This window comes from Ostrea edulis, chromosome 7 (assembly GCF_947568905.1).
Source record: "Ostrea edulis chromosome 7, xbOstEdul1.1, whole genome shotgun sequence".
NCBI classification, from domain to species: Eukaryota; Metazoa; Mollusca; class Bivalvia; order Ostreida; family Ostreidae; genus Ostrea; species Ostrea edulis.
The window spans coordinates 9,809,325-9,829,781 of record NC_079170.1 but is presented as its reverse complement, the minus strand read 5'-3'; the positions used below and the strand labels follow the sequence as shown (position 1 = coordinate 9,829,781).

Genomic DNA, 20,457 nt, shown 5'->3' with positions numbered 1-20,457 from the left:
TCACGGTCTAGTGTGTTCATGACCGGCCCATTATAACACTGTGTTAACCAAGCCCACACTCTGCATATCTATTATTGATTCAAATCATCATTTTTATGTTATTTACATCAAAATGAATACTGGCTGAATTCTTAAGCTGTTCTATTCCATTTACCTGATCTAGATATAGGGCTCATTACGGATGTGACCGTTCAAACGGGGATGCTTCCTCCTCCTAGGGACTCTGGTGTGTCCAGGGGTCTGTGTTTGCCCTATTCTTAATCTTGTATTCATTATAGGAATTACGGGATTGATTTCTAATCGTTACCTTCTTTTTTTCATGTACATGTATTTGATCTGATGGATTTGGTTATTTTCGATTTTTCTGTGTATTAGGAGCATATTACCTGCACAGCCATGCCTTGAGCATGTTACAAATACATTTTCAAACTTGTGAAAGTCTGATCTTGAGTGTCAGAAAACAATGCAGTGTGTGAGAATCCTCGTTACAGGTGAATTTATGCTGCATTTCCTGTGAAGATCCTAAAGGTATTGCACCAAATTTGGTGGAACCTGCGGTAAAGTGTGCATGCAGGACTATGATCTCACAATGTAGAATAGCCATCACTGTCTATGTCAAATAAGAATGATTTATGGTCAATATTACCATTAGATTTGATTTGCAAGTTGATACAGCAATCATTTCGGTCCCTGAAACATATATCTTCAGTCAAGGTCATTTGAATAAGGTCAGGAATTTCAAATTAGAATATTGTTGCATGTTCCACAAGTGAAGCTCATATAAACACTGTGTTATTCGGAGAGATGTGATTCGAGTATTTCAAATGTCCCCCTTTTAGTGACAGGTTTAGTTTGCATTGTGTGAAAATCTATTCGACTTGATAGATTTAATATAACATGTGTCTCTGTATACAGTGTATCTAGTCAAAAAAGTATATTATTCATGTTATGTATGCATCTATATCTCATAGCTTTAATGTGTTTAATAATAAATATAATATATGCTTTCGTATGGCAACCCTTGAATATATCCTTAAATATTTATCCTACCTGTGTATGTAAGGAGGAGAGAATCCTACAAGTTATAAAACTTTTACCTATCCTGTTATGTATGTGTTACAATAAAACTGTCTAAGATGTGCAGATTAAGTAGGATTCATGAGTTACTTCATATCAAATACATTGGAATCTGTGATGATGTACAGTAAAACAAGTTTATAGCGAGTTTCCAGGTCTAGCGAAAAACATCGTTATAACCAAACTTCATTATACAGTAAAACAAGTTTATAGTGAGTCTCCAGGTCCAGCGAAAAACATCTTTATAACCAAACTTTGTTATATCCAATGAAATTTTCATTATTTCCCTCTCATAGGGGAATGAATATCACAATAAGCGTGACTTCGTTATAAGCGTGACTTTGCTATAAGCGTGTTTTACTGTATTGGTAAATTCTTAAAGCAGAACAAGGAATAAATTGCTCTAAAACTGTTTTGTAGGTGTCTAAATCAGTAAAGAAACAACCACGGGAGGCTGCACCTGTGACAAAATTTGTAATGGGACCATTGAGTGTGTTTTCCTGGGACAACTGGTTGCCTTTAATCACCCACACCAAACCCGATGTTAAAACCGAGGACTGGAAAAAGAAGCCCAGCATTTGTCCCGGATTCTGTAATGACAAGGTCTATAAGAGTGAAACACCACAAGTTGTGTATGAAATTGCTGTGTCTCCGCCTGATAGTACCAAGCGATACCCAGTTTATTATGCCATCGATGCTCTTTGGAGCTGTTTTTCATCAGCTCGGGTGAAAAAGGAAGTGGAGCGAGTAATAAAGGCCAAGGGGTCTCTCAGTGTACGGAAGGGGTCTCTGGGAAAACCAAATGATGCTGCGTTCCAGAAGGCTGTGGACTTTATGAAGGTGAACTTTGACTATGCATGGGATGGTCGAGGAGAGGATGTAAAGAAAGATGGATTCATTATTGCTAAAGCCATCTAACAATGTCATGTTTTGAGAGTTACCTATTGTCCACTATTTTTGTTCTTGATGATCGTTAGATTGTTAATCATGATTTGACTGTTGTGTTTGATAAACTTAGATGTATGATGCTATGAATGTATTTGTATGTTATTTTTCATACGGATGTTGAAAGTCTCTTTGATTTGTTCATAAGAAACATAAAACCATTTGTAGAAAAACTGATTTTATGTATATCTTGTTTCTGAAAATATGTTATAGTATATGCAGTTGTTCAGTTGAGCAATTGATGATTTCTAGGTTCCTCGGTCTGATGGAAATACTGTACAGAGGAATTTTCCTCCCATGTCATCTTTTTTATCCTAATGCATAGAAAATAATCTCACCACTCGTTAACTATGTCCAGAGCTACTGCTCGTTACTTAAATGTTTAATTGCTTTTGGATGAGGCAAAATTGGGTGAAAAGAAAATGGGAGCAGAATTTTTCTTGTATACAATAGATGGTATGGGCAATTAGAAATATGATAGACAAATTTCTTTGTAATTTTGATAAAATATGGATGCATCTTGGGGCAATACTGCATGAAGAATGTGAAACCAACTGACTTTGTTAATAATTTGCATACTTTAATTTTGTTATGTACATTTGTTTTAATGGCGTGAATGCTTATTTAAACTGATCAATACCATGTTAACAACACTATTAGTTACAAAGTCTTTTGTACCAGATAACTATATCAATTTATTGGCAGTTTTAATTTTTATTTATTTATTTTCTTTTTTGTATTTCATCATTGTATTGGCATTTACTTGTTTGCTATATCATACAGATTGGTTTACATGTACAAGTGTATATGGAATGCTTGTCAGTGAAACATAATACAAAAAAAACCGTGGACTTCACTTGTACAATCCCCTCAACTGCTGGATGATATTCTTGGGGAAACAAATATTGATGTGTTATTTTGTTTTTATACGCCAGCATAAAAATGTGGGCGTATTATGCTATACCGCTGTCATCCGTCTGTCCCTTTAACTTTGTCTTCGCAACCCCTCCTAAACACTTTGGGGGATTTTCATGAAACCTGGTACAAAGAAATATCACAATGTGGAGCTGTGCATATTGCAAGGGGAGTGCTGTCCAATGTTTTTTAAAGGAGTTGTGGCCCTTGGACTTAATTTTTTTCTATTCAAAATACTTTGTCTTCGCAACTCCTCCTAAACCCTTTGGGGGATTTAGATGAAACTTGGTACAAAAACTGATCACAGTGTGGAGATGTGTATATTACAAGGGGAATTGCTGCACCACTATTTTTGAAGGAGTTAGGGCCCTTGGACTTAGATTTATTTTATGCAAATACCTTGTCTTCGCAACTCCTCTTAAACCCTTTGGGGGATTTCAATGAAACTTGGTACATAGGAAGATCGCAATGTCTAAATGTGCATATTGCAAAGGAAAAACTGTCCTACTATTTTTGAAGGAGTTGCAGCCCATAGATTTGGATGTATTTAATGCAAAATACATTGTTTTTGCAACTCTGACAAAATCCTTTTGTGGACAATGCTTTCTTGTTCAAATTCCTGGATCAATAATGTATGCGGGCGTATCATGTGCGGGTTTAGCTGTTCCCTATTTTTAGATAATGAGAGCCAGTTATCCACATGAGATCCAGTTATCCAGACTGGATTTGGCTGTTTGGATAATTTTTTTCTCGAATCTGTGTCCGGATAAACCAGACTGGACTATATATATCACTTGTTGAATGAAGTTTTTGTGAGGTGTTCATCACAACATGTTGTTTTTCTAATTTACTACTTTACACACGTACTTCTATTTTCCATTTCATTGAGATAATTTTCAAATTGATTATCCGGGCAAAAAGCATCTGGGGCAACTTTTTCCCCTATAGGTTATGAATTTTTAACTTTTGATTTGTTGGTTATGAACATGAATATAATGAATTCATGCTTACAGTAAAACACAGTTACAGACAATATGAATATGATGAATTCATGCTTACAGTAAAACACAGTTACAGCGAACATGAATATAATGAATTCATGCTTACAGTAAAACACAGTTACAGACAATATGAATATAATGAATTCATGCTTACGTCTGTAGTTTTTAAACATGAACTTGGCGAATGTAGAGAATGACATTTATAACGAATCAAAATTGTTCCTTTTCAGCATTTTGCTGTGTGTATTATTGTAGTTTTCATCTTTGGACAAGGGTATTGTGGAAGTTGCTATAAGAGAGCTTGTTGATTAAAGTCTGCATTTCTTATGGCTATGATCCAAACCAATAAATCAATGTAGTAAAAAATATTTATAAAGTAAATACCAGAGGTAGTACAAAAGACTGACATCTTGAGAGTATGTCCTAACGATGTCTGTAATCACTTTTCAGAGTTCGAGCATAGTTATAGGAGTGTAGAGAGAGAGAATTTGTTATTTTACTCGTGTTTGAGAAGTTCTAAGAGGTCATGTCTTTGAGAGTTATGTGGGTGTCACTTTGTAATAGCCTGGTATTGGTAACCATGACAATGTTCATTTGGTGTGTCACCATCAGGTGAGTTATTGTTTCCAGTGACAGTGAATTTGTGCACACACGTAAGGTGTAATCTCAACATTTGCAGGTTCTTTATGTATGATTCAGTATGAATGATATGATTTGATGAGTGAAGGAGTAATTGAACAATTTGCTTATTATTATTTTTTTTTTCTTTTAGTGTATACCATACTTTATTGAATTTCAAATGCAGACTTTGAAAACTTCTGTTTTTATTACAAATTTGTCAATTGATTAAGAGGAAAATGTATTGTCTATAATTAGTTTCAGAACATAATACCCATGTGGAATAAATGAATTACTTTTATTTAACAAATGTTGTATTTGAATTTTTTGTTGTTGAAAGGAGCTTCAATGAAGTGGACAGAAAAATAAGGTCGACACGTGACAATATCTAAATTAATAATGTATAAAAAGTAGACCAACGGATTCTGAGTAGAGCAAAAAGTGGGTGTAGTGGAATTTTGTATATTGGATATGAAATTGTGTGTGTTTATGTGGTGGTGGTGTATTAGGAAAATTATTAGGGATTGGGTTGATTTGGCAACAGATTTTTTTTCAAGGGTAGATGTATAAAGGCACGGTTAATGTGCATGTCCATCTCTCATCCAATGCACAGGCAATTACATCACTTGGGGTCAAATTTACTATTAAAGAATAGGGTACCCAAGTTAGCCGATGTAAAAACAAAATGATATAAAATTCTTTTTATTCTAATATATTCATACATAATCAATCTACATTACTACCAAAGTTTTTTCAGAAATTTTGTATACTTCCCAAGACTCTTTCAAATTAATAGTAAATTCGACCCCAAGAGGTGCAATTGACAGTGATCCAATGTAAGGGGAATACTCTGTACCCTGAAATTCAGTTGTGAATCTTTGAAAGAATCCGAACTATAAGAATTTCTTGTTTTGTTTAAATGATGAGGTGGATGTGGGGTGAATTCTACGCTATTAAAGATGTATATCATGTTTAAACACCGGGAATTGTTGACAGAGGTAGTCATGATTTTAATGGTGTGTAACAGGAAGGAAGAAAATGCAATGGACCAGATTGGGATTCAAATCTCTGTCTGATCCCTTGCATTTTCTCTGTTACATTTTGTGTCGTAGACCAGCCCCTGGAATGGACCGGTGGAAATGCCTGCATGGACATAAAGATCCTGCCTGAGTTGATGTCTTGAGGGAGGATGGGGGGGATCTGGATGTTGTACAGATTTGGATGCTGGTGGTCAGATAAATCAGTTGGTAGAGCACCTGGCTAGAGATTCAGGGGACCTGGGTTTGAATCCCAGTCTGGTCCACAGTTTGCTCAGATTGTGTCAAAATCCTTGTCTGGTCCATTGCATTTTCTCCCTGTTGTAGGTGAAAATATTGCTCACTAATTGAATGCATGTTTACCTTGATTGTGAATTGTAAGGAGCAGAAATAGCTGATAACATGAGGTGTGATGTTCTTACAGACAGGTAAACATTGTTCCTGATCCCCATATTTAATCAGTATTCCGGAAAGTTATATTGTTACCATGTACTCTTTATATATTATAATTTTTTTTATCGGAAGTGGTTAACAAAACATTCTCCTAAAAGCATATTTTCATAATTAGGCCTATGACATGCACGAATAATGGAATGACCTATGAATTTTAATTAAGTGCGAGAAAACAAACTATATTAAATATTGATTTTTCATAACGCGAAACAGAAGACGTTTTGCTTCGAGCGTTTACGCAGTTAATTCCCTTTGGTAAACATACCCGCCATATTTCGAATGTAACTGTGCATGACTGGACCTGAATCGATAGGCCTAGAGTGAGGATTAAAATGGCCACTGTTTTGGTAGGTAGAATGGTTATGCAGTAATAATATGTAATATATCACTATTTCACAACTTACCAAGTTCTTTTTTGATGAAAACTACTACCAAATGAAAATGCAACTGCCAATTTTATCGTTTTCAACAGATCTACGATACTCTATGTGCACAATCACTGTACTGTACTTTTGAAATCAAACACAAATGAAATAATTTGCAGAAATATCCCAGTTAATCTGAAAATTGTGTCCTTTTCTTTCTCGTTCTTTCCCTCTCAGGAGGACCCGTCTTTGGAGCGACATTTTAAAGGCCACAGAGATACAGTATGCAGTCTGGATTTCAACCCAAACATGAAACAACTCGGTAAAAAATATATCTTATGCTTGTAGTATTAATAGTTCAGTGTTTATTAGATGTGTTTGATGTTTCCCAGAGAGTGTCCAGGTTTAAAAAATAACTTCATTATTTAATTATGGGGTTAAAGAAATGGACTTGAGGAGAACTCGTACCCCAAAATTTGGGCATGACTTCTCCTGGTACGACTTATCCAGGAGAACTCGTACCCGGGTACGACTTCTCCAAGAGAGGTCGTACCCATCAATATATGGGTACGAATGTCAGACATTTCGGCCCATTGACACTTTGCCAGGCCCAATGACATTTCGGCCCAGACATTTCGGCCCAAAAAATTGGGCACTTCAGCCCAAACACATTTCGGCCCTAATTTTTTTTTGTGTGAGACACTTCGGTCCATATTTTTCATTTTGCTAACATCACCCATTATATTGCGTTTCCACAACATTATAGTAAATTGACACTTCGGCCCAATGACATTTCGGCCCAAATGTTTAATAATGACATTCATGGGTCAATTCCTTTGGTTTTTATATTTCGTCACTTAGGTCCAGGGCAGTCTGCTTTATTTGTGATATCACCGTAGCTATTGCATCGGTTCCTACTGCTGGACCATGGATGTGTGAAGACTGACCCTAAAAAAAGTTGTTCCCAACCTGCGTAACCGTTGCAGAACACTGGATGGTCTACAGAAAAAAAGAAATATATCAAATTGTGTTTGTGAATTATAACTAGTTTCCAAGTACTCGAAAGTTTACATTTAACTGTATTTGTTTTGTTATAGACAGATGGATTTGATATATGATATATAAATACCTTAGATCGCATGGAACGTTGCCAAGATGTTTTATCATCGTTTTTTTCTCTTCATCGTGTAAGAAAATCCATGGTTGTCCACCAGCTTAGGCCGCAAACATGTTGTGGCTCCCTCCACCATAGTGTATCTTATTGCCACAGACCGAAGTGTCAATTTACTATAATGTTGTGGAAACGCAATAATATGGGTGATGTTAGCAAAATGAAAAATATGGGCCGAAGTGTCTCATAGAAAAAAAAAATAGGGCCGAAATGTCTTTGGGCCGAAGTGTCTCAAAAATTTGGGCCGAAGTGTCCAATTTTTTGGGCCGAAATGTCTGGGCTAAAGTGTCCAACTTTTGGGCCGAAGTGTCTTTGGGCCGAAACGTCCGACTACCATGGGTACGAGTTCTCCTGCAGAAAAACTTAAATTGTCATTTTATGAAATAGAAATCTGGGTACGAGTTCTCCTGCAGAAAAAACTTTGTCATTCCTGTCAAAAATCTCTTTACAAGTTCTCCTGGTGAAAAACTTCATCTTTTGTCATATAAATCTGGGTATGAGTTCTCCTCCATGTGCCGGAGAATAGAGGTACGTCATAAAAATACAATGTCACAGGTTTAAAATTGGTGTTTAATTGCAATAATTATACTAATTATCGTTTCAAGCCAAACAGCAATTCAAATGAAAAAACAAAACAAATCAACAGAGTATGATAATTGTATAATTTACTTTTTTTAATTCCATTGAAAGACAGGTTGATAGTAAATTATGTATAATGTATGAAGTCCTAGGTTTTTTCAAGGAGAAATTGTACCCAGATTCCAATACCTAAAATGTCACAATTCTTGATGAGATAAACTCGTATCAAAATTTTGATTACTATATAATGACAAACTTTTTCTCCAGGAGAACTCTTACCAGAATTTATATGACAAAATAGACATAGTTTTTCTCCAGGAGAATCCATTTAATAAAATGATTAAGTTTTTTTTTCTCTCCGGGAGAACCCGTACCTAGATTTTCATAACATTTTTTTTCTCCAGGAGAACTCGTACCCAGATTTATCATATAAAATGGCAAAGTTTTTTCTCCGGGATAACTCTTACCCAGATTTTTATAATACAATTGACAAGTTTTTCTTTAGGAGAACTCATACCCACATTTCTATTTGTTAAAATGACAGTTTTTCTGCAGGAGAACTTGTACCCACATACCCACATTTCTATTTGTTACCAAAAAATGTATGTTTGCACATTTTATGCTGCACACTTAGTGTATTATTTAAGCCAAACTTTGACGAAGAGTCATTGACTCACTAACCCAGGTACCAAATATATAGAACATTAGTACAACTGTTAGACCCACTGCAACTTGTTCAACCAGTTATTTCATTGTTTTGAAAAATTGGATGTATACATAGATATTACGTCTGTAGGTTAAAATATAAATATATATTCATTTATGTGCACACTTTTAATATTCCATTTTCTCCCCAGCGTCTGTATCTATGGACTCCTGCCTGATGGTATGGAACTTCAAACCTCAGATGAGAGCATACAGATTTGTGGGACACAAGGTAGGAATTCATGCTGATTAATTAATTACATCTAGCGATGATTGATGAGCCGTGGATAAAAGTTCATAACCTATCGTTAGGTTTAATCGAATACAGAGAACTGTTAACTGATCTGTTGAAATGATTGGTTCGCTGTTATTTGGATTTTGCAGTATATACATGTAGTTGATGGAGTTACCACTTCTGTCCAGAACAAAGAATTATAACGCGGAGATATTTTCTATGTATTTAGTACAAATTCGGAGGTATATTTACTGACTATTCAATTACCCCATCAATAACCTGTATTGTAAGGGAGTAATTGAAAGTTTTTATATGTGTAAACGATTCAAGTGTTTCCTGATTCTAACCGATTGTCAAAAAAACCCCCAAATTTGTTATCGATCATCGATATTGGTAGTACAACATATTAATTTGACAAATTCTGATTGTCAATTTGTAATCGATTCATCACTAATGTAAAATTCTGATGTCGTATTTGTATTTGGTGAAATTGTTTTGTCAATTACTATTGAATGGTTTAGTCTTTGAATCAAGTGAGTATACATACAATCTTTCAGAAAAATTATTGCAGCCAGCCTACTTTGTACTACATGTATGTACAGTATTTAACAGTATATAGTTCTTTAATGACACATGTTCTACTTGTTTTTAGGATGCTGTTATGGACGTCAAGTTTTCGCCCTCGGGACATTTAGTGGCATCAGCTTCCAGGGATAAAACAGTTCGCTTGTGGATCCCAACTGTGTAAAGTATTGTTTCCAAAAGTCAAACAAACCACAACACAAAAGACTATACCTGTCTGATGGAAATTGTTTTGTATAGTGACAGTAGATATATGATACGTGCACGGAAATGTAACCTTGTGAAGTGTGCGAGAGTTTCTCAATGAATTGTGTTTCATGTGTAGGAATTACACTGTGAGATGAAGATATCTGATATTTCCATAAAATGTAAAGAATTCTTGGCATGAAATAGTTCTTAAAGTGAATACTCTATTGCTCTTTTTGTTAATGTAGGAAAGGCGAGTCTACTGTGTTTAAGGCACACACTGCGACTGTCAGAAGTGTGGATTTCACATATGATGGACAGACATTACTTACAGCCTCAGATGATAAAACTATCAAGGTAAACCTATTTACAACAAAATGCTACAACCCAACAAATCAAACATGATCATTATTTAGCCTTGTAATTCCTTGATGCAAACAAGTTATTATTCCATCGTTTCTGTGTTGGTATTTGCTATGTGTATGAAATAGTATTGAGAAGATTTTGTGTATCAGTGACTGGAATATGAAATTCTGAGTGACAGTGCAACAAACTTGTTAATTGTTGATTTAGAAAATTCTGACAGCAGTGAGATTAGCCACTTCCTGCACAGCTGAGAGGTCCTACGTTTGATTTGAAGTCCCGAACGGACACGTCAAACCAAAAGACCAATGTAAAACAGGCAGTGGGTGTTCCTTTGACAGGCATCCAGTGTCAGAAGTGAAAGGCACAGGTCTTGAGGATATCACTATAAAAGTGGAGGTCCTGTGTCACGGTAGGCATTGGCACAGCAAAGTACCCAAGTCACTATGGCCTAGAGCGCAATGCCAGGGGTTTAGAAGTGCGTTGGTCCGAGGTCTGGGACCTATATTTGCTAATTCTCATCCACAAATAGTCCATCAGACCAGTGAGAAAAAAAATGATTCAAAAGTTTACAGTTAATTGAAAAACATTTTGGAAGTGTGAACTGGTTTACAAAGTGGTTGGGGACTAGTTTACCACAGAGTAAATCCACATCACTATGATGTATTTGTTCCATTTTAAAATGATAGATTCCAATTACAGTTTTGATGTTATAGTGTCAGTTTGACAGCATGGTGCAGTAAAATCATAAGAAAACACGGTCAAAAAACCACTCTGGTGATGTGATTCTGGTACTGAGAATGTGAAGAGAAAGCAGAGGTTAAAAACAAAGATCAGAAGTACAACAAAAAGAAAGAAAATTGGAAAGATTTTAAGGCAGATAAAAGCATAGCACATTGGTTACTAATCCGAAATTCCTCTGACTCTTATCCCCCTGCTTTTGTATTGTGACATATGCAGAGAATCACAAAATCAAAGCGGGAGTGGGGAAGGGGGGAGGTAGTGAGGGTCAGAGAAATATAAGGCAGACATATACATGTTCACAAACTGTGCAAAATTTAGAATTATGTCAATCTGACATAGATGTTTCAAAATTTAATGAAGCAAAACTGAGCCTTAGTTTTGTTTTTAGCAAACTGGTTTTCTTCCGTCGTGTGTTAACAATTGAACATTTTTAACTTCTTCTTGATAAGTACCAGTCCAATTCTTTTCAAATTTGGTATGAAGCATCATTGGGACAAGGGGGATATAAATTGTAAATTTCAGGATTCCTGCACCCCTGGGGCATTAGGGGTGGGGCAAAAATTGCCCAAAATTGACAAATTTTCAAAAATCTTCTTCTCTAGAACTGCACACGTTTAAGAAAAACTAAATGCATAGTGATGTAGAGCAGGAAGGCCTCTACCAAAATTGTAAATTTCATGATGCCAGGGGTAGGGGTTCTGACCCCAGGGCGGAGCCAAACTTGTTATATAGTGGTTATGTGTAAAACACTTAAATAACATCTTTTGTGCTATTGATACTAAATTGAAAGTAAATAGATATATAGAAAGAGCAGGTAGTCCTTTACCAAAATTGTAAATTTGATGGTCCAGGGGTAGGCGTTTTGGTATCGGGGTGGGGCCATAATGGTCAGTTATCAAATGTGTAAACAATAGACATTTTTAACTTCTTCTTGATAACTATCATTCCAATTCTTTTCATATCTGGTATGAAACATATTTGGATCAAGGTGAACATAAATTGTAAATTTCAGGACTCCTGCACCCCTGGGGCCTTAGGGGTGGGGTAAAAACTGCCCAAAATTGACAAATTTTCAAAATCTTCTTCTCTAGAACTGCACATGTGTAAGAAAAACTAAATGCATAGTGATGTAGAGCAGGAAGGCCTCTACCAAAATTGTAAATTTCATGATCCCCGGGGTAGGGGTTCTGACCCCAGGGCGGAACCAAACTTGTTATATAGTGTTTATGTGTAAAACACTCGAATAACATCTTTAGTGCTATTTATACTAAACTGAAACTAAATGGATAAACTAAATTTTACCAAAATTGTAAATTTGATGATCCCCATGCAGAGTAAGGGTTCTGACTCCAGGGTAGGGCCAAACTTAGTGTATAGTATTTATGTGTAAGTTTGCTGATACTGTATAAAATCTGAATGCATACTTGCAGATGTTTTAATGTTAATACACCTATTCTTTAAAGCCTTTCATCAGTGTATACACTTTTGAGGGCAGTGAAGTTTTAAGAACACATCTTGTTTTATACTGTTGCTGAACATTAGAATTTAGCTTAGATATTCAGAACATGAAATTTTTTTCTAGATTTTATAGCCCATGGAAGTAGTGATACTTTTTCACTAGTATTCAGGCGATTGATAAGGCCTTTGGGCCTCTTGTTTAATTGGACTAGTGATTTAATGTTATGGGCGAGTAAATTTCGCAAGCTTAGTTGTCCTTGGACAAGCAAATATTAAGGGAAAATTTAAAAAATCACTTCATGCATAGGTCAGAATTTGTGGCACTTCTTGTACAGACGGTGATGTTTTTATATGAGTGAACATTTCGCAGATCTGGGTCATGAAATAACATGCGAACATAAAAAAAATGTAGATTGTATTGAATAATGGCAGAGGCATTATGGTGGTTACAACATGGGGTTTTGATAAACAATGATTTACACATGGTCTACACAATGTAATATAAACAATGGCATCTTGTTCTTAATTTTCAGTTATGGACATGTCACAGACAGAAATTCCTGTACTCCTTAAACCAACACAGTAACTGGGTCAGAAGTGCCAAGTAAGGACCGTTACAATGTACTAGTAATGCAACGAACATTTCAGGTGTATTTACAGTCATTGAAACGTTCTACTTTACCATTTTTCTGTTCGCTCACTATTCGCTCACCGTTCGCTCACTATTCGTTCACCGTTCGTTCAGCGTGTGTTCACCGTGCGCTCTCTGTTCACAGTTTTGCGTTCAGCGTGCACTCACCGTTCGTTCACCGTTCACAAAGCGTTCAGCGTGCGCTCACCGTTCTTTCATCGTTCAGTCTTTTCATTGTCATTCGGAACACCAAAGTGAAAGGACCAATCTTGATAGCAAGGCGAAAATGAAAATTTAATGTGTGCGTAAGAGTGGAAGGATACTTTCTTACTATATCAGAAATTTGATTACAAAATATCAGGATTATCCACTGTGAATGCTGAAAGGTTCATTTGAGGTTTTGTTAAAAACAATTCTAAATGAGAGACGAATATACATGTAAGAGCTTGTCGTTATGAATTTAACCCAAGTACAAAAAATAAGGCAGTTTCAGGTAATGAAAACCTCTTCCCGTGTTCACGATTTACAATATAGCATTTACAAGTTCGGGCACAAATTATTATAATTATTTTGCATTGCTTGACAAAAGTTTTAAACAAGTCACCCCCATACTTTGCAAAATAAAAACAAACAAATGATGCTACATAATGTACATTGTACCGTATGTGCAATGTACGTGTCAGAATGTCAAACTGATATAGCTATTTTTACGCCTATATTAAAGAAAGACATTGTCAATATACTGATATTTACTACTCTTGCCAAATTTGAAACTTTTGTAACATTTGTCCTTAATGCAAAGATGTAATTGTTTATCTGGTACATTTCTGCATTAGCCTTTAAACATTCTACGGGTAGTTCAGTATAATAAACAGTTTTATCTACATCAAATATGTACAAATATTGCACGATCTAACTGCAATCTATGGTCACATCAATAATAAAAAAAAGTTTTGTACTGATTATTTCCACGGGTCGATGTAGCTGCGACAAATGAATGACACAAAATGTAAGTAGGAATACTTAAAGGGACTGATTCACGATTTTCCTCAAAATTTTCTTTTTCACTTTTGATGATTAAAATCTACTGTCTAATGTATTTAAAAGATTTCACATAAAAATTAAGGTTATACATTATCACAGAAGCTCATTTTGGAGAGTTTATTATTTGTTTTGTAAACAGAGATTGTGGTATGTTATTGTTTCTGAAATTTTCAAAAGAAATGGATATCGATCTGAATTTATTATATCTTTCACATTTCAAGCAATTTTGGGAAAACGTGTTATCTAATAGTAAAAGTTTTTGACTGCAAAATTAAGATGCTTTATATTACAAAATCAATATTTCACTTGTTTGTTTGTATACATAAAATGACTCGAGTCTTTGTTTACATAACACAGATTTAAGGCTAAAATATCGCTTTTATTGTTGCATTCAGAAGGTCAAAATTTTGGCTGTCAACAATAAATGAGTTATATTTTAAATGTTTAAAATCAAAAATGAAAAATATTTTTATCAAAAATCGTGAACCAATCCCTTTAATACTGTTAGGAGTGTTGAGGTGTTGACACAGGGTATACCATCTGTATTGTTTGTTTACTGCATCTATCTTACTCCTTTCGGGGGTGTTTGTTAATTACAGGTATCCCAAACGATCGAGCTCGTAAAGTTTGAAGCCATACATGAACACCTGTTAATTCTGGATGTCACTACACATGTAGACTATAGTGTTTTCCTTTTCACATGCATTGTGTATATATATAATTATAGTATACCCATGCATTAAATGTATCTGAACATGTAATGGTATACACAATGTACATACGAAATTTGCTTTTGTTTGTGTATGACTGTTGCGTGTATTAATGTACAATTTGTGATAATTTCATGAAATATATACATGTATACTCTGTACTTGTACAAAAATATATTACATTGAATATATCCAGAACTGTAAAATATGCTGTATCACGATTCCGGTTTATTTAATTTTTTATTAATTGATGAAATGTACATGTATTTTATTACTTGATTATGAAATAAGTAAAATCCCAGGGGAAAATCTGAAACATTCCGAGTAAATAGATAATTTTGCGTTCATCGTGCACTCAGCGTTCGTTCACCGTTCACTCTGCGTTCGCTCACCGTTCACCAAATTGCGTTCACCGTTCGCTCTGCGTTCGTTCATCGTTCGCTCACCGTGCGTTCACCGTTCGCTCACCGTTCAAGTGGGAAAGAAGAACGTTTCAGGGACTGTATATTAAAGAAAAGTGAGCTCACATCCAGGAGATGTTTTGGTAGATGCAATATATATAATCAATCTAATTAAAATTACACTAGGTGTAGTGATAGTAGATGAGCGGATCATAGGATCTTATTTTGATTAGATTGTATATATAATTGTATTGAATTGTTTATAATTTGTTTATATTCTTACTGTATGTACAGTGAAATTTTAGCGCCAATTTCATTTTTGCTCATTTCATCGTTATCTTAAAATTTTACATGTTTAAAATTCTTCAACTCTTTAAGTGCCATTAATGATGTAAAAAGGTATGCAATTGAATTGGCTAAAATAACACAGGTATTAAAAAACTTCTCTTTTTGGTAACATTTTTTTGACAAAAAAGGTATGATACAAGTTTTTTGTTTTTTTTTAAACTGCTTTCCTGAGTTCATTGTACATGAGATATTTTTTTGGTTATAGATTCTCTCCTGATGGTCGTTTGATTGTGTCTGGTAGTGATGATAAAACTGTCAAAATATGGGACAAGAATAGCAAGGAGTGCATCCACACGTTCTATGAACATGGAGGGTAAAAATTATTGTTCAACAGATTCAATACGCAATATTTATATGTGTAAATGTTATAGATACGAAACTTACATGTATCAATATTTATATGTGTAAATGTTATAGATACGAAACTTACATGTATCAATATTTATATGTGTAAATGTTATAGATACGAAACTTACATGTATCAATATTTATATGTGTAAATGTTATAGATACGAAACTTACATGTATCAATATTTATATGTGTAAATGTTATAGATACGAAACTTGCATGTATCTAGGGCCTAAAGTAATGTAAAAGTGGTTATTTATGCATGGGGGAAATTTACAGTAATGACGCGGTCACGTAATAAGCGTATCACGTAATAAATTTTCCCCACGAGTATAATTATAGATATTTAATATGATATATATACAGTATTATATTCAGTTACCGCTAATCCCCCCCCCCCCCCCCCCCCCCCCAACTCGTAATGTTGGAGGTGGAAAAACGTGTACATGTACTTAACTCCCAGCATAAAAAATAACCACTTTAACAGTAATATAGAATGAGTCCCTTATCTTCATAGTGATATACATTGTGTTGTTGTCCTATTTAAACATAGTTTTACTAACAAAAATCACACTGAATATACATGTTTTTCATGTATACAGGTTATGAAAGATTGAATCTAATTCTAACTACATATAGCTTTATCATAATTTATGTAGAAAGTTTCCCTTGGGTTTTATTTCACACTTGAAGTATTTTAAAATGAATTTTGTTTCACACTTTGGGTTGAAATGTATATTAATACAATAGATGTATACATTCTGGTGAAATAGATGTTATGAAATGAAAGGAGACTGATCATCTTTCATTTGTGTGTTTTACACTTAGGTTTGTAAACCATGTAGAATTTCACCCCAGCGGGACGTGTATTGCATCAGCAGGAACAGATAGCACTGTTAAAGTGTGGGATATTAGGACGAACAAACTTCTACAACATTACACAGGTATTAACCAATCAGATAGCACTGTTAAAGTGTGGGATATTAGGACGAACAAACTTCTACAACATTACACAGGTATTAACCCATCAGATAGTACTGTCAAAATGTGGGATATTAGGACGAACAAACTTTTACAACAGTACACAGGTATTAACCAATCAGACAGCACTGTTAAAGTGTGGGATATTAGGATGAACAAACTTCTACAACATTACACAGGTATTAACCAATCAGATAGCACTGTTAAAGTGTGGGATATTAGGATGAACAAACTTCTACAACATTGCACAGGTATTAACCAATCAGATAGCACTGTTAAAGTGTGGGATATTAGGACGAACAAACTTCTACAACATTGCACAGGTATTAACCAATCAGATAGCACTGTTAAAGTGTGGGATATTAGGACGAACAAACTTCTACAACATTGCACAGGTATTAACCAATCAGATAGCACTGTTAAAGTGTGGGATATTAGGACGAACAAACTTCTACAACATTGCACAGGTATTAACCAATCAGATAGCACTGTTGAAGTGTGGGATATTAGGACGAACAAACTTCTACAACATTACACAGGTATTAACCAATCAGATAGCACTGTTAAAGTGTGGGATATTAGGATGAATAAACTTCTACAACATTGCACAGGTATTAACCAATCAGATAGCACTGTTAAAGTGTGGGATATTAGGACGAACGAACTTCTACAACATTACACAGGTACAGTGTATTAACCAATCAGATAGCACTGTTAAAGTGTGAGATATTAGGACGAACAAACTTCTACAACATTACACAGGTATTTACCCATAAGGCCAATAAAAATATATGTCTGTTTATGGTCACCTGACCAACCCTATATTTTTGCTCCGACCCTAAAATTTTTTATCAGAAAATATATAATTCTCCGGAAATTTTGTCTCCTATGCCAGTAGTGTACATGTATGTTACAGCCCAGTGTAAATTTTTGTGTCTGCCGAATACTTTGTTAATTTGTGGACATTGATTTTAATTTTTCTGTTTATCATATTTACATTCAGGTCTTTTGTTTCCGATGGCAATGTGCATTCTATTTTCCTTAAAAATTGATGTTGATTTTTATAAATTTTCACATGAGGAAAAAGCTGAATTCGTGGCCTATGTACAGCTCAATAAAAAATTGAAGAGCATCGTTATGTGATGATTATTTGTTTTTCAGCTCACAGTGCAGCAGTAAATAGCCTCTCCTTCCACGCAAGTGGGAACTATCTGATTTCCGGGTCTGATGATTCCACACTGAAGGTGTTTGACCTGCTGGAAGGAAGATTGTTTTATACATTACATGGGCATCAGGTGAGGCACTTTCGGGTCATGTTTATATCGGAGCCTTGTAAGAGAGACTGCTGATGTATATGTGTATATTAGATGCTTCGTAATGTTTTCAATTAGTTTTGTAGGGACTGTCTAGATTTAGTTTTCAGCATTGATTATTTTTTCGGCAGTTAGAGTGAGAATTTGTAGTTTCTATAGTTTTAGGGGTAAATTTGTGATGGAATGAATTTTTTTATCGTGTTTTATTATACGCATTGTTTTGATTTTATTTCTTAGGGACCATGCACATCAGTAACCTTTTCCAAATCTGGTGAATATTTCGCATCTGGAGGGTCAGATGAACAAGTAAGTGTATGTTTATGTGCATTGAATGAGATTTTGCACGTAAATCTACATGTGAATTATAGTGAGACAGGTTACATAAACTTCATCTCGGTCAGAGATGTCAAAGTACTTCAAACATAATTCGGGCCTCTCAGAGATATCTGATTCAAATAACAATTAGGATGATCTCGTCCATGTTTTATGAAGGTGTTAGTATTACCGCTTCAGGTGGTGTCCTGCTGTCTGGTGCCCATAGTCAAACACCTTGAATTATGGCTTGGATTTTTATGTAATGAAAAGATATAATGATGTACACATATTTACTATGATAAATATTTTATTTTTCTGAGTTTCACTTTGCAGGTGCTTGTTTGGAAAACAAACTTTGACCAGCTAGATTTTTCAGAAGTCCTTCATTCACACAAAAAGAAACAGGAGGAGACAACTCCATCAGAACCCACCGTATTAGATATCCAGCCTCGAGTCGCTCGCAAACCGACCAAACCAAAGTCTCCTAGAGGGGTAGGTACAGTAGATTCACGTGTACAATATCTGGTATCGAGATTCTGCAAATTTTTGTCAACATTATTTCAGGGGAGGGGGGGGGGGGGGGGTGTTAATAGTTCTGATTCTTTGCTCTTATATTGTTATTGGTAATTCAAGTTTCAGTGCATGTCCTTCTGATTATAGTTTGAATTTTATATCATAAATTTGAGATATCTGTAATTACACAATTTTGTGAGTAGAGATTATATTTAGATTTGTTGATGTTCCTATCTTTCATGAAAAAAAAAACTTTTAAGTGTTTGATGTATTGGAGAAAATATAAGAAAAGAAGATGGTTTCTTTGACTTACAAAATTTTTCTCTTCTTTTTATAAATTCTGTGAATAACAAAATAGTGTACAATGTAATACGCTACTTATCCAAACTCAAATCACATTAGTTTACACTCTGATTTAACAGCCAATAAGTGTCTGGAAAGAAATGGCTAAAAAATCATCTAGGACCTTTTTCATTAAAGACATTATAGGCGAGAGCAAATATCAAAGAAAGGTTGTTTTTCCAGTATGACGCGAGAACAGAACTTAAAAACATGGAAGATGAATCCGTTCCTGTAACAGATGTGGGCCCTGCTATGTTTGCACCTGAGCAGGTAGTCAGAGTAGAAGTAGACAACTCTCATCTACAATTGCTTATCTTATTTTAGATATTCCTAGGTTCTAAAATAGTTGCATGTAATTCATATTACCTTGATCAGCTGTTACTTCAGTAATGAATGAATTGTATATCTCATTTAGAATACTGTAAACCTGTTTCAATTTCATTTAATTTGACAACAACTAACTCTAATTGAAATTTTTGCTTACCATTGTGCAATTTTAATGAAATAAATGACATTACTGTAATATCCATCATTATATGTCCCTTAACAGTATGAGGTATAACATGCATACACACAAAATGAAACCAAAAGGATGATTTCCATGAAATGTTATTTTTAAACTCTCCATTTTCAAGTCTTTGCTATATTACTCACATTCTGACTTTGATCAGTCGACCTGTTTAAGGACACAGTATACGATGGTATATCAAACATATTCATTTATACATTATAATGTGCTGCTTTGCAAGAATCCAAAATCTATTGCAATATCAGTCTGTATTTTTACATTGGTGTGATAATTAATATTCATATTTCACTGATGATTAAATGCATACAGCTTTAAAATCAGTGCCTTTCAGTAATACAGTTTAATCAGGCAGAAAATTTCATTTAGTGTGTAAGGGCTTACTGGAAAACAAATCGGGTACAAAGCTCTGTTTAACATACTGTCACAGGCACACACTGAACATGGCTACTTTAAACTTCATCGTAACTGTTACAGTTATGATAATGGACAGTGAACTTGTTTGTACTGTACATGATGACCAATGGTCAAAACTTTATTTTAATTTCAA

At 34.8% G+C, this 20,457-nt stretch overlaps 1 protein-coding gene across 1 annotated transcript in view; it reads left to right on the top strand.

The window, feature by feature from the left end:
• LOC125656735 (uncharacterized) overlaps positions 1–20,457 on the top strand; it is a 36,153-nt gene that overhangs the window by 10,755 nt on the left and 4,941 nt on the right. Inside the window, exons 6-19 of the mRNA XM_056142939.1 lie at positions 1,498–1,986; positions 2,275–2,282; positions 6,360–6,393; positions 6,649–6,733; positions 9,019–9,098; positions 9,754–9,845; positions 10,118–10,226; positions 12,968–13,038; positions 15,774–15,881; positions 16,746–16,861; positions 18,060–18,193; positions 18,449–18,517; positions 18,860–19,018; positions 19,565–19,651. Coding sequence (XP_055998914.1) covers positions 1,498–1,986; positions 2,275–2,282; positions 6,360–6,393; positions 6,649–6,733; positions 9,019–9,098; positions 9,754–9,845; positions 10,118–10,226; positions 12,968–13,038; positions 15,774–15,881; positions 16,746–16,861; positions 18,060–18,193; positions 18,449–18,517; positions 18,860–19,018; positions 19,565–19,651 — 1,641 coding nt within the window. The remainder of the gene's footprint in view (positions 1–1,497; positions 1,987–2,274; positions 2,283–6,359; positions 6,394–6,648; positions 6,734–9,018; positions 9,099–9,753; positions 9,846–10,117; positions 10,227–12,967; positions 13,039–15,773; positions 15,882–16,745; positions 16,862–18,059; positions 18,194–18,448; positions 18,518–18,859; positions 19,019–19,564; positions 19,652–20,457) is intronic.